This window comes from Lycium barbarum, chromosome 10, assembly GCF_019175385.1.
Source record: "Lycium barbarum isolate Lr01 chromosome 10, ASM1917538v2, whole genome shotgun sequence".
NCBI classification, from domain to species: Eukaryota; Viridiplantae; Streptophyta; class Magnoliopsida; order Solanales; family Solanaceae; genus Lycium; species Lycium barbarum.
In genome coordinates, this window is record NC_083346.1 from 92,026,474 (window position 1) to 92,039,042 (window position 12,569).

At 36.4% G+C, this 12,569-nt stretch overlaps 1 protein-coding gene across 3 annotated transcripts in view; it reads left to right on the top strand.

Annotated features, from left to right (window-relative positions):
• Positions 1 to 3,696: 3,696 nt before the first annotated feature.
• The window catches only part of LOC132615450 (AP-1 complex subunit gamma-2-like), a 33,350-nt gene continuing 24,477 nt past the window's right edge, over positions 3,697 to 12,569 (top strand). Inside the window, exons 1-5 of one of the 3 annotated variants that reach the window (XM_060330057.1) lie at positions 3,697 to 3,813; positions 4,020 to 4,127; positions 8,227 to 8,529; positions 8,838 to 8,979; positions 10,222 to 10,395. In XM_060330057.1, coding sequence (XP_060186040.1) covers positions 4,096 to 4,127; positions 8,227 to 8,529; positions 8,838 to 8,979; positions 10,222 to 10,395 — 651 coding nt within the window. In that variant the 5' untranslated portion in view covers positions 3,697 to 3,813; positions 4,020 to 4,095. The other 2 variants (XM_060330056.1, XM_060330058.1) reach the window with 2 other exon arrangements.

A 12,569-nucleotide genomic window follows, 5' to 3' on the forward strand; every position in this document is an offset into this window, starting at 1 on the left:
GGAGGTGTATGCAATCACCTTGCCTCTCTACATCAAAAGACAACCCAAGCCCATACGTGCAACATCACAGTACACTGTATAACCTTCCTCCCTGGTAGGCAAATTCAAGACTGAGGCTGTAGTTAAAGTTGTCTTGAGATTCTGAAAGCTCGACCCACACTCCTCTATCCACTTAAATGGAGCACCTTTTTGGGTCAATTTAGTCACTGGAGATGATACGGTCAAAAATTTTGCCGCAAAGCGCCTGTAATAACCTTTAAGCCTAGAAAACTTTATATCTCTATGGGAGTAGTAGGCCTAGGACACTTCTGCACTGCTTCTATCTTCTTTGGATTCACTTGAATACTATCCTTATAAACCACATGACCAACAAATGCCATCGTGTCTAGCCAAAACTCACAATTTTAGAATTTGACATAAAACTTATATTCTCAATGTTTCTCCAACACCGCCCTCAAATGACCTTCATGCTTCACCTGAATAAAAGAGTAAATCAGGATGTCATTAATGAACAATATAACAACAGTGTCGAAAAATGACCTTGAACACCCAGTTCATAAGATCTATAAATATAGCCGGGGCAATGGTAAACCCAAAGGACATGACCAGAACTCAAAGTGGCAACACATAGTCTGAAATGTTGTCTTGAAGATATTCTCCCCTTGATCCTCAAATGGTGGTATCCCAACCTCAAGACAATCTTAGAGAAATAGAGGCACTCTGCAATAGGTCAAATAAATCATCAATGTAAGACAAAGGATACTTGTTCTTCATTGTAACCTTGTTGAACTGCTTGTAATCGATACACATATGCGTTAAGCCATATTTCTTCTTCATGAACAATAGTGCACCCTAAGGTGACACTCTAGGGCTAATTAAGCCTTTATCAATCAAATCTTGTACATGTTCCTTCTACCCTCTCAACTCGGTGATCCGCAGATTCCGTTAGCTCCTTCGCATATCCAAATTTCACTTTATCAGAATCGAGAAGTAGATTGCATCTTTAGCTCACAAACCTCATCTATAGATTCACGAACATTTCACATGTATCTTCCTCATATTGCCAACCTTCTATAAAAACCTGTTGCGCATCATCATTGTTTTGCTATTCGCAAAATCCATCTACGACTTGCATATTGTCTTTCTACATTTTTGACTATTTTTTATACTTTACTCTACATATCGTACAAACACACCATAAATATAATAAATGTTTGAAATACATACTTAATAAACTGCAAAACTCACGAGAGGGTGTGCATACTACTATAAGTTCACCACTCATCTAACTCCCATACAACATAAAATGAACTTCATAAATACACTACATATACTCCATTATAACATATAAAAGAGCCCAAGTTAAGTGGCAGAATCATATTCTTATAGTAAATTCTCACCTTTTAACTTTTGGGTGATCCTTGAGAGAAAATGAAAATCTAGATAAAATTAGGAACTTTTGATTGTCTAGATAAAATCAAGAACTTTCGGTTGTTAGACTAGTATTAGTGAGTCATAATTACACCAAAAGCTCATACATGATCTTAAATGATCTTACCTTGATAGTTGGAATGAGCGGAACGTCCAAATTTAACTCTTAATTCATGCCCTACCTTTTGGAGTTGGTAGGAGTGAGATAAATTATGTTTTGAGACCTTTTATAGGAGAATATACAAGATAGAGCTAGAAAATCACATGCTTATGCCGCACACAAAAGAAAAACTTCAGAGAGTAGAAATACTGCTATCTGCGAGTGCGTTTTCCCAAGCCATACATATGCACAGAATTTTGCGGGGCGCTACAATTGAAGAAGATTATAGAACAATATTGAGTGTAAAAATACAAATCTTCATGTTTTCTCTTCTTGTTTCTCTACGTGAGGTAATGACTTCATTATGTAGTCACGCCTTCTCTATTTAGCTAGGACTCAGCAATCCTAATTCTAATAATATAAATAATCCTAAGCTATGTCAATGTTTAAATTCTAGAATAATATGAATTGGACTCTACGTTCTCTATCATACCCGTCGCGCTAGACGTTGTCAATGTACAACTTCAGCTTGCTCCAAAGTCCATGTAAATTTTGTTGTATGATAGTTTATGGATTGTTAATGTAGAAAGTCCTTATGGAGTTTCCTGTTGATATCGATAGGAGTAATCCCACCTATAAAATATAGTAGTGCATGTGGTTGTTTCTTTTACAATTTTGGCATGAATTTACTTGTGTTTGAGAGATTTTGTGATTATTTTAGAAACCAGATTGCCTCCCAGACTGTCCACCAGCTGTGTACGTGTTGAACCTCCATGAACCTTATGTTTTTTGGGTTTGAAAATCCTTGACCTGATCAACAGTCCTTCTCGCTATCTTCTTTTCTCATATCACACATCTCAGTGCATCAACAAACTCGATGAAGATTGGATATGAAGCTTTGCTTAGCATAACAAACCTCAAGGTTTTATATCTGTTTCCAAGATCTTTAACAAAGTTTATAACCTTGCTATCTTCGTCTAACGATTTGTGTAAAACGGCAAGACAATCACAGATTCCCTTGAATTCCTTTTATATTCATCTACAAATTTGGATCTCATCTTGATACTCTGAATTTGTTGCTTTAATTGAAATTTCTTCGCGTTGCTAGTTTGTAGGTAATTATCCTCAAGACTCTCCCAAATTTGTTCGTTTGAAGTGCAACCACTAACAAGGAACATTGGCTCTTTAGTCATAGATCCAGTTAGCCAACTTCTCACCAAGACGCCTTTTTCTTCCCACTCTATAAACTTAGGGTTGACGTTTCTTCATCCTTTTTGTTTACCACAACCTTAGATGAAAATTTCTTCATAATAATGTTATTAATCGTCGAGGTCTCCATCAACTACTTATCTGGGTTCTTCAAACAAGATAGTTTGAGAATTTCAATTTTATCGAATATATAACCATGATTTGATGGAGAAACCCTGGTAAAAGGGAGAGAGTGGAGGAAGAGAACTAGCCATTAAATAAGGTGGAACATGGTTCAAGATACATAACAACTTAGGTTAGAATCAAAGCTCTGATACCATAAGATTATAGAATAATATTAAGTCTAAAAATACACCTCTTTGTGTTTTATTTTCTTTACTTCTCTACGTGGGGCAGTGACTTCATTATATAGCCATGCCTTCTCTATTTAGTTAGGACTCAGCAATCCTAATTCTAATAATGTAAATAGTCCTAAACTAAGTTAATATTTAAATTCTAAAATAATATGGATTCGACTCTACGTTCTCTTTATCAGCAGTGAGGTATACTAAAATTTAGTGATATGCAGTAGGGTTTGTCCTTATGTCTACATATGAGAGTGAGTCATCTAATTAAATCCAATAAGCAATTTTGACCATGCCAAAAAACCTAGACAAGCCTTTTAAAGAAAATGATGCATCTATGTATGCTAATTGAACTGAAATAAAGCTTATACGATATTTTGATCGGAGACTAAAGGGCACTGAACCTCGTGCACGAAGCAATGCAACTATGAACATTAATTGAACTATACCGAACTGGGCTAGCTTTGTGCCCGATACTGTACTGAAGAGGGTAAAGTACTTTCTATCGATTTCATTCTCAAAGTTCGAACGCGAAACTTTTATTAAGGCTGTGTGGGTCCGACCAAAGCCCCACAAATTAAAGCTATCATTTCATTTGGTTTAACACACCGGAAAAAAAAAAGGAAAAGAAAAGACATAAAGAAAAAAAAGGAAAAGAAAAGACATAAAGAAAAAAAAAAAGAAAAGGAAAAACTAAGAAAGGAAGAGCATTGCAGTTTTGTTTGTACAGTATGTTTTTTCCTTTTTTCCATGTGATACACCAGTTTGGCTTGTTCATTGAATTCAATTTGCATAAAATCATCTTTGGACACTGTTATTTCTCTTGACGCAGACTTTCTCTCCTTCATTTCCAGATCCAGACGGATCAACGATCTTTCAATTGTATCTTTCCCAGATCTCCAATTCTCAGTTTCAGCTCTTATATTTTATTGCAGCTTAATTTCACGTGACAATTAATCAACAGTCCTGGATCTGATCGAGCTTTCGCAGAGTTTCAAAACGGACCCAATCATGAACCCTTTTTCTTCAGGCACTCGTCTCAGGTTACTACATAAAATAATCTACTAATTGCATTGTTGCTTATGACTTGAGATGATCTATATACTTCGCCCCAACTAGTTTTGTAATTCAGAGTTATCGGTAATGGGTTAATGTTTCATTTATTTAAGGGAAGGGATTTAAGCTTGAATTCTTAATTATTTTAATCACTTTCTAGTCAAGTGTAAACTTTCTTTCTGGCAGAATATATAGATAGACTCCTTAACTTGGTCCCGTAAACACCTAACTCTGAGAATGCACATCTAGCACGCACAATTTGAGAATGGAAAAGTGTGTTTACGAGGCCAATTTAAACCAAGTTAAGGTGTCTAGAAGTGCATTTTCAAAGTTTGGGGTGTTTAGTTGCTAGTTGAGCCCAAGTTAAGGTGTCTATCTATGTATTTTGCCTTTGTTTATTCCTTCAATTTCTTCTTTAAGAAATTGTCCATGGGTTTTATTGGTTTAGTGCTATGCTGAAACACAACATTCAAGTATGGCTGGCGTTGCATAGTTTAAGTTTCAAGTCTGGAACTGTGTTGGTTCTGGGCTCATTTAAGAGGAAGAGGAAACTGTTGAAAATGGATGATTGATCAGAATGAAAATGCTCATGGTTATTTAACTGATACTTATGCTGGACACAAAATCTCAAAAATCCATGATCAGGTGTCTTTTAAACCATAAAATAAGGTGTTGATTAATGAGTAGATGACCTGCTCAACAGTGAAACAATAATATCATGCAAGTGTAATGTGATGTGGCTCCCTTGAATGCAGTAATTTAGCGATAAGTACCATTAGTGGCCTTAATTCTCTTAACTGGATAGTTATAATCTTAGTTTTTGTCTTTTACCACCAGAAAGACTAACTATGTTGTAATCTAAAGTTAATTCCTTGTTTTTCTCTACCCTTTCTTTATTTTTCTTCATTGGATAGTTATAGTCTTAGACGTTGCAATCTGGAGAATACACAAGAATGAAGATCAGCCACATGTTTCTTTTTTTGTATTTATATCAAGATATATATGGAAATTCCCAATTATTTTGGTAGCACAGGAAGCTTCTTAGTAATCCTAGATTGCTGAAAAATGAAGCAAATAAATGCATCCACTGATTTCCAGATTGTCCTGTAATGCCAATCTGAGAGAAAGATCAAATTGAAGGATCTTCCCAATGTGCCATGTTGTCTGTTCTTTTGAGCTTTCTTCATATCATGTTTACATAGTATTCAAACCCTTTGGTGGTGGCTTCTCTAAGAGCTGGTTTCTCCTTTTTCTCGATGACTTGGCCTTAGAAGTGCGAGTGTGGACATGGGGGTTTGTTATGATGTTGGATTGGCCATAGCCTTTGTATTTAGTATATGTGTTAAGAAGAAATTGTTGGTTGCTAATATTAAATACGGCTAATAAGTATGAAAATTAAGGTTATCTGTATATGATATTTGAATATCTATGAAGGAATGATCTTTCAGATATAAGGATTTGCTTAATGTAATCTAGAGATTCTACGTCTTGAAAAATGCGACTTTTCATGAGTCTATATGATTGGTTATTCTTTTCTACACTGATGTATGATACTAGTTCCTGGCTGCACGAGCTTGGCAGTGTTTGGTGTATCCAGACTAGTTTGAACGAGTTGAGAGTTGGGCATATGCAATTAATTCTTCTTTCAATTTTATGTTTATGCTTTTATAAGCTCAATTTTGATTCCTTTATTTTGTTCAGAACAGTAAAAATTTCAGTGAAATTACATTTTTAGATTTTGTCTGGGACTTGAAGCATTATTGATTGAATGATTCATTGCATTTTCTGATCCCCCCATTCCTTCTATATCATACTACCATAATACAACAACATACATAGTGTGGTCCCACAAGTGGGGCTTGGGGAGGGTAGAGTGTACGCGGACCTTATCCGCATCTCTTGTGCAGGTAGAGAGGATGTTTCCAATAGACCCTTGGCTCAAGAAAAGTGTTTCCGAAACAGGTTTGAAAAATACAAGAGTGCAATAAGCTTTGATGATAACATGAAGAAAAAAGAAATATTGACAGCAAAATTAATACGATAACCAAAGAAAAAGAAACAACAGTAGTAATAAAATTGAAGAATAAGAATAAGATAATGATAGAATAATAATAATATTAAATACTACTGAAAAGGAGAAGAGAGAGCAAATAGAGTGCTCCAAGCTAGAACCATGCTCTCCCACACTGAAAAGAGAAAATCGCTCGATTACCTACTAACCTTCCACGCTAATCCTCGACCTCCATGCTCTCCTATCTAGGGTCATGTCCTCGGTGAGCTGAAAATGTTCCATGTCATGTCAAATCACCTCTCCCCAATTCTTCTTGGGTCTATCCTTTACCTCTCCTTAGGCCTATGAATGCCAACCTCTCGCACCTCCTCACTAGGGCATCCGTGCTCCTCTTCACATGCCCGAATCATCACACTCTCTTCCCTTATCTTCCTCATCACGCCTTGCCCCGTATATCTTCGTTCCGAATCTTATCTCTCCTAGTATGCCCGTACATATACCGAAGCATCCTCATTTCTGCTACTTTCATCTTCTGAACGTGTGAATGCTTGACTGGCCAAATCTCTGCCCCATACAACATAGTTGCTCTACCAACCACTCTGTAGAACTTATCTTTAAGACTTGGTGGCACATTCTTATCACATAGGACACCGGATGCGAGCCTCCATTTCATCCACGCAGCTCTAATACAATGTATGACATCACCGTCGATTTCCCCACTTGGATTATTGACCCAAGATACTTGAAGCTTCCTCTCTTGGGGTGACTTTGTGTATCAATCCTCACTTCCACATCTGTCTTGCGTCACTGAACTTGCACTCCAAGTACTCTGTTTTAGTCCTGCTCAACCTGAAACTTTTAGACTCTGGGGTATGTCTCTAAACCTCCGGCCTAGTGCTAACTCCGCCACGTGTCTCGTCAATACTATGTCATCTGCAAATAAGACACACCATGGTACCTCCCCTTAATATGCCGTGTCAATTCATCCATCACGAAGGTGAGTAAAAACGGGCTACGAGTTGATCCCTGGTGCAACCCCATCACGACTAGGAAGTGTTCTGATTCTTCCCCCACTGTCCTTACTCGGGTCTTGGAATCATCGTACATGTCCTTATATGAAATGTCTGAATTATTTCATGTCAGTTGGAGGCTTGCACATTTAGAAGAAAAACCAGGCTTTCTTTTTGTTTATATTCCTTTTTCAGACCACATTGTACAGGTTGTTGATACACTTTTATTATATGTTGCCGTTTTTAGAAGTTGTTTTAGTTGGATAGGTAATATAGAGAACCTCGGCTGTTATAGAACACCTAGTTTGTCTTAAAAGAAAAATTATTGAGCATGATGAATAATGATGATTCCTATAGCTGACTCAAACTAGTTTGGAATTGAGGCGTAGTAGTTATTGTTGTTGTTGTGTTGTCTACAAATCACTCTGAAACTTGTGGTTTCAGTTTTGTCCAAGTTGGCAGTTTAGTAGCTTCTTTTTTGGACTACCATTAACACTTTAAATGTAAAAAACACTTTTAGTTTAGTTTGGTTTAACCTAAAAGTGTGCTGTTTTCTACATATTCCAGATCACATGTAACACTTATACATATGGTTTCAGTTTCCTCTGAATTGATGGTTTTACAGCTTTGTTGGCATATCTGCAGCCTTGCCTTGTAGCAACATGATTCTTTACATTTCATCTGATATAGAACAGAACAGCTATTCATTCTCTTTATTTAGTTTTGGAGTTGTTTCTGATGGGTAAGACAATTGTGTGGATGGACCCTAGAGGTGTAACTCATGAAGGATTATTTTAAATTCTCACAAAAAGCATCCAGGAAACAGGAATTACTTGCATTACAATATCTTTTATGAAACAATTTTCCTCTCGAGCTACTGACTGACTATTTCATTTTATTTGCCCCATCCTTGCATAACCCATCCCCACAGGAAAAAGAAAAAGTGTGTACGGATGCTGATGCTAAGTTTGTGTCAGATTCTGTTTAGTTAAACAATGATGCTTAGTTCATAAGATAGTGTAGGTGTGATATAGATGATGATGTACCCTTATTGTACCAATGCAGGGACATGATTCGGGCTATCCGTGCTTGCAAAACTGCAGCAGAAGAACGTGGCGTAGTAAGAAAGGAGTGTGCTGCTATTAGAGATTCAATCAGTGAAAACGATCCGGACTATAGACATCGTAATCTTGCAAAACTAATGTTCATTCACATGCTTGGTTACCCGACACATTTCGGTCAAATGGAATGCTTGAAGTTAATCGCATCTCCGGGATTCCCAGAGAAACGAATAGGATATCTTGGTCTAATGTTGCTGCTTGATGAAAGACAAGAAGTTCTCATGTTGGTTACAAATTCTATAAAACAGTATCCATTTCAGACTTACTGCTTTTATTGTGGTCCCTCTTTAATTTATTTCTCTCTACATTAGTAGAAGTCCCTTGAATAAATAGGCCAAATTAAAATGATTGGAGAAAGAATTACTGGAGAAGTTTTTTTTTTTTCTTTTGCTTCTTTCGAAAAATAACTAAAATGCATAAGCTGTTGCCCATTGATTTATCATTTATCCCCCAAAAAAGAGAAAAATATAGAATACGAAAAGAGAAAAAGCTTTTGCTGGTCAGTTTGTTTGGAAGATGAAATTTGATTTTCTGAGATATCTTAACTTTTAATAGAGATCTTAATCACACCAACCAATATATTGTTGGACTTGCACTTTGCGCCTTGGGAAACATTTGTTCTGCCGAAATGGCTCGTGATTTAGCACCTGAAGTTGAAAGGTTGCTGCAGTTTAGAGATCCTAATATCCGAAAGAAGGTAAGTCTTATATCTCTTGCTAATAGATAAAGTTTACCATTTAAATTGTTTAAGTTCCATTCCAAAATGTGAAATTCTGTGGGATTTAGTTTGCCTGCGCGAACTCGTTAAATATTAATTGCTTAAGGAATTCATTGATGAATCAATTAAAATTGAGGCCTTCTGTTCCGCACACGGTGAGTGGTGAATTAAAAGGAAAAGACAAAATGTTTTAGCACATGTGTGGAAACACTGATAGCTTAATAGGAATTTCCGTATGTTGTGTTAGAGAAAGTGAACTTGCTCAATTTTATTATGATGTCTGTGGGATGTGTGAGCCAATTCAGTGTGTGAGAAACGAGAAATTTATCGAGTATTTCAGGATTTGTTATTAGAAGGTGGCTTTTCCTTGACCAGCAGTAATATGGAGACTGTCCTTCAGATCAGAGGTTTCTGGTTTAGTAAAGTGTTGAGATGGAGGCTTTATAATGAAGGCCTTCCACTATGCAATCCTAGATGGTGAAATTTATATTATCCATTTTGCAGAGCTGTCATCAAACTTCATGTAGGAATTAGGAATTAATATGGATGAGAACTGGTTATTTCCATTTTAACAACAAAAAAGAAAAGGATGAGAACTGTTATCCTAGGCAATTAAATGTTCTTGCTTGACATTGATCGCTGAACAGAAAATTCACTCCACAATCAATTTAATAGGTGAATAAGCAGAGTCAGATTTTACTTTTGCTTAGTGTAGTCACCAATACATTGTTTTATGAGTAGCTGTTATGTCTGTGGGCATATCTCATTAGATCCTTTTGGATACCGTGCATTTATATGATTACTTTCCATTATCAACCATCAAAATTTCCTTTGTGAAATATCATCTTGCGCTCCAATAAGGGAGGAATAGCCCAGTGAAAGGACATTCTACCTCCAACCATGAGGTTGGAGGTTCGAGTCACCAAGGAAGCAAAGTGGGAAAGGGCCACTATTGACCCCTGGAGGGGGGAGAAGGTGGGTTTGGTTATGGGTGGGGTTTGCCATACAAGAAAATCAATCCACTTGGGCTCCCGTTCTAGTTTATCACTCTTCCTTTTTAACCGTGACCTCCTTTGAACAAGATTAGCTTATGCATAGTATTCAGGGTAATCCATTGTTCCTTAAGTATTCTTTTCTGTGTATTGGTCTGAGGTGTCTTTATTCCTACACTTACATATGGTTGTTGCCAACATTTATTCACTTTACTTTGGTCTACTGTAGGCAGCACTTTGCTCTATAAGAATTATAAAGAAGGTCCCAGATCTTGCCGAAAATTTTGTAAAGCCTGTAGCTGCCTTGTTCAAAGAGAAGCACCATGGAGTTCTCATCACTGGTGTTCAGCTTTGCGCAGATCTATGTAAAGTTAGTCCAGAGGCCCTTGACTATTTTAGAAAGGTAAGTTGAATATGGGCAGCATTATCTTTTGCTACTTGTACATTCCGTCACTAGGAAATCTGTTACCTTGGAATTGCTCGTTCTTTCTCCTTTTTTTGTGACATTCTGCTCTTAAATGCAGTTCTGAGAAACTATTGTTAAGAAAGGAACACATCTTCGTTTTAACTGGTGTACAATCTAAATACAAACATAGTTACATAAAAAAAACCAGCATTTTCTCTTTCTATAGCTCTTCCCAACTCCAGTAAGGGGATCTGATCTTCTTAAATTGAATGTGGGAACCTGGACCCAAAAGAAAAGGACATGATAATCAAAATTGATGGGGAATATATGCACTGACAAGTGTGGCTGTAATCTAAGATCCCCCACCCAACCAGGAAAAAAGAGAGAATATAGAGAAAAGGGGGAAAAGGGGATGGGAGATATTCTGATTGGTATTAAGATTTTCGCTTCCATGGCGTTATTTTATAAACTTGGTTGGAGCATGACGTTTGTGATGGTAACTCAGATTTTACTATATCTTGTGTTAGGGTTTTGAATTTCATTGCCATGTGAAATAGTGCTTTTTGTGATTTAGGGCTTTGCCGATATCATTCTTGTGTCTACTACTGTTTTCTTTTTCACTTTTGGTTCTACAAGGATATATTTTGTTTACCCTTAAAAAACATCTTTTATTTGCTGATTTTATTGCTTGCTCAAATTTAGGAATCCTTTTCTTTGCTTGATAACTTGGGAAAAATCTATGACTGAATAGTTTGACCAACGGTTTGTCTGGAAGGTAAGAAAGGAATGCCAAGTCGAAGTTCTAGAAATTTCTGTTCTCTTGTTCGGTATGCAAAATGGAAATTATATTCCTCAGGGGCCGGCAAATTTTCTCACTAGATCAACAAAAAATCTTATTCTCTTTCCTGTTCTCTCTTTCAGCCCAGAAAGGAAAGTTATTACTTTTCTCCACTCTTCCCGTTTTCCCTCTTCTTGTTTCTCTTCCTTGGTATTTCCTTTTCTAAAGGGTAATAATCTGAAGCTTTGGCAGGTCAACCAGGTATAACCGTATAAGTACAACCACATAGGTAAAAGGAAAAAGTGGAAGATGTTCCCAAAGGGGCCGGGGGAGACTAGGAGAGACATTTTGTTTGATAAATTAAATATTATTTTATTAATTTTTTAAGATGGTTCCAAAACTTTTTAAGTCATTTGGGCTATGTAGGCTACTGTTATTCTCCTGTCAAACCGACCCTACTACCTATACAAGAAGGTATTCTTTCTTTATGCCAAAAGTGCATATGAAACAATAAGAACTCTTAACTCTCTTGAAGCTCTTGTTCGTTGCTTTGATACATCCTCCCAAACCTTCCATTCCAAATGCATAAAAAAGGAATAATGGGCTAGATTTCCATGCTGCTTTCATTCCATGTACATGTTTTTTAGCAGAAATGCTTGGTCAACCTATTGTATCTTATTTCTTGCTTATTATAACTTTGAGTTTGCAATATTTTTGTGGAAGTAGTATTTATTGCTGAGATTTCTGCTTTCCAGAAAGTTATAGTTTTATCTGACCTGTTAAGTTAGATTTGATAATATGCCTCTACTTTTATAGGTCAAAGCATGTTATTAGGATCTCGGCCACTCTTTCAATTCTGATTCTTCCTTTCTGCACCTCAGACTTTTTATTTGATGTTCCAACTGAAAAGAATGACTAAACTTGCACAGGTAGATCTTAAATTCACTTGTTGCCATGATTGGTTGAGGTGAAAAAACGAGAGGTGGGACGATATGAAGTAAAAGAGGAGGCATAATTTTGTGTCTCTTTGGTTAAATATGAAGTATAAGGGAAAATGAGCTATTCTTTCGGTGTTTGACATCTTTGATATTTAATGGGAAGGGTGACATAAATTTTGCTTACTTCTCTCCTTTAGACCAGAAAAATTGGAGGTGAACGTTGAATACTTTAGCTAATGGAAGTAATCAATGATCCCAGCTAAACATTTTTATGCTTCACCTTGCCTTCTATTGTATTAAACATAGTGTTAAAATATCTTAAGGAATAAACATGTTGGATTGTAATGCATAAACATTGTGTTAAAATATTCTGTGCATAAGCTTTGAATTTAAATGCGTATCTGAATTATGAAATCGATAAGATTTAAAGGTTTGAATTTTTTTTCCCGTCATCC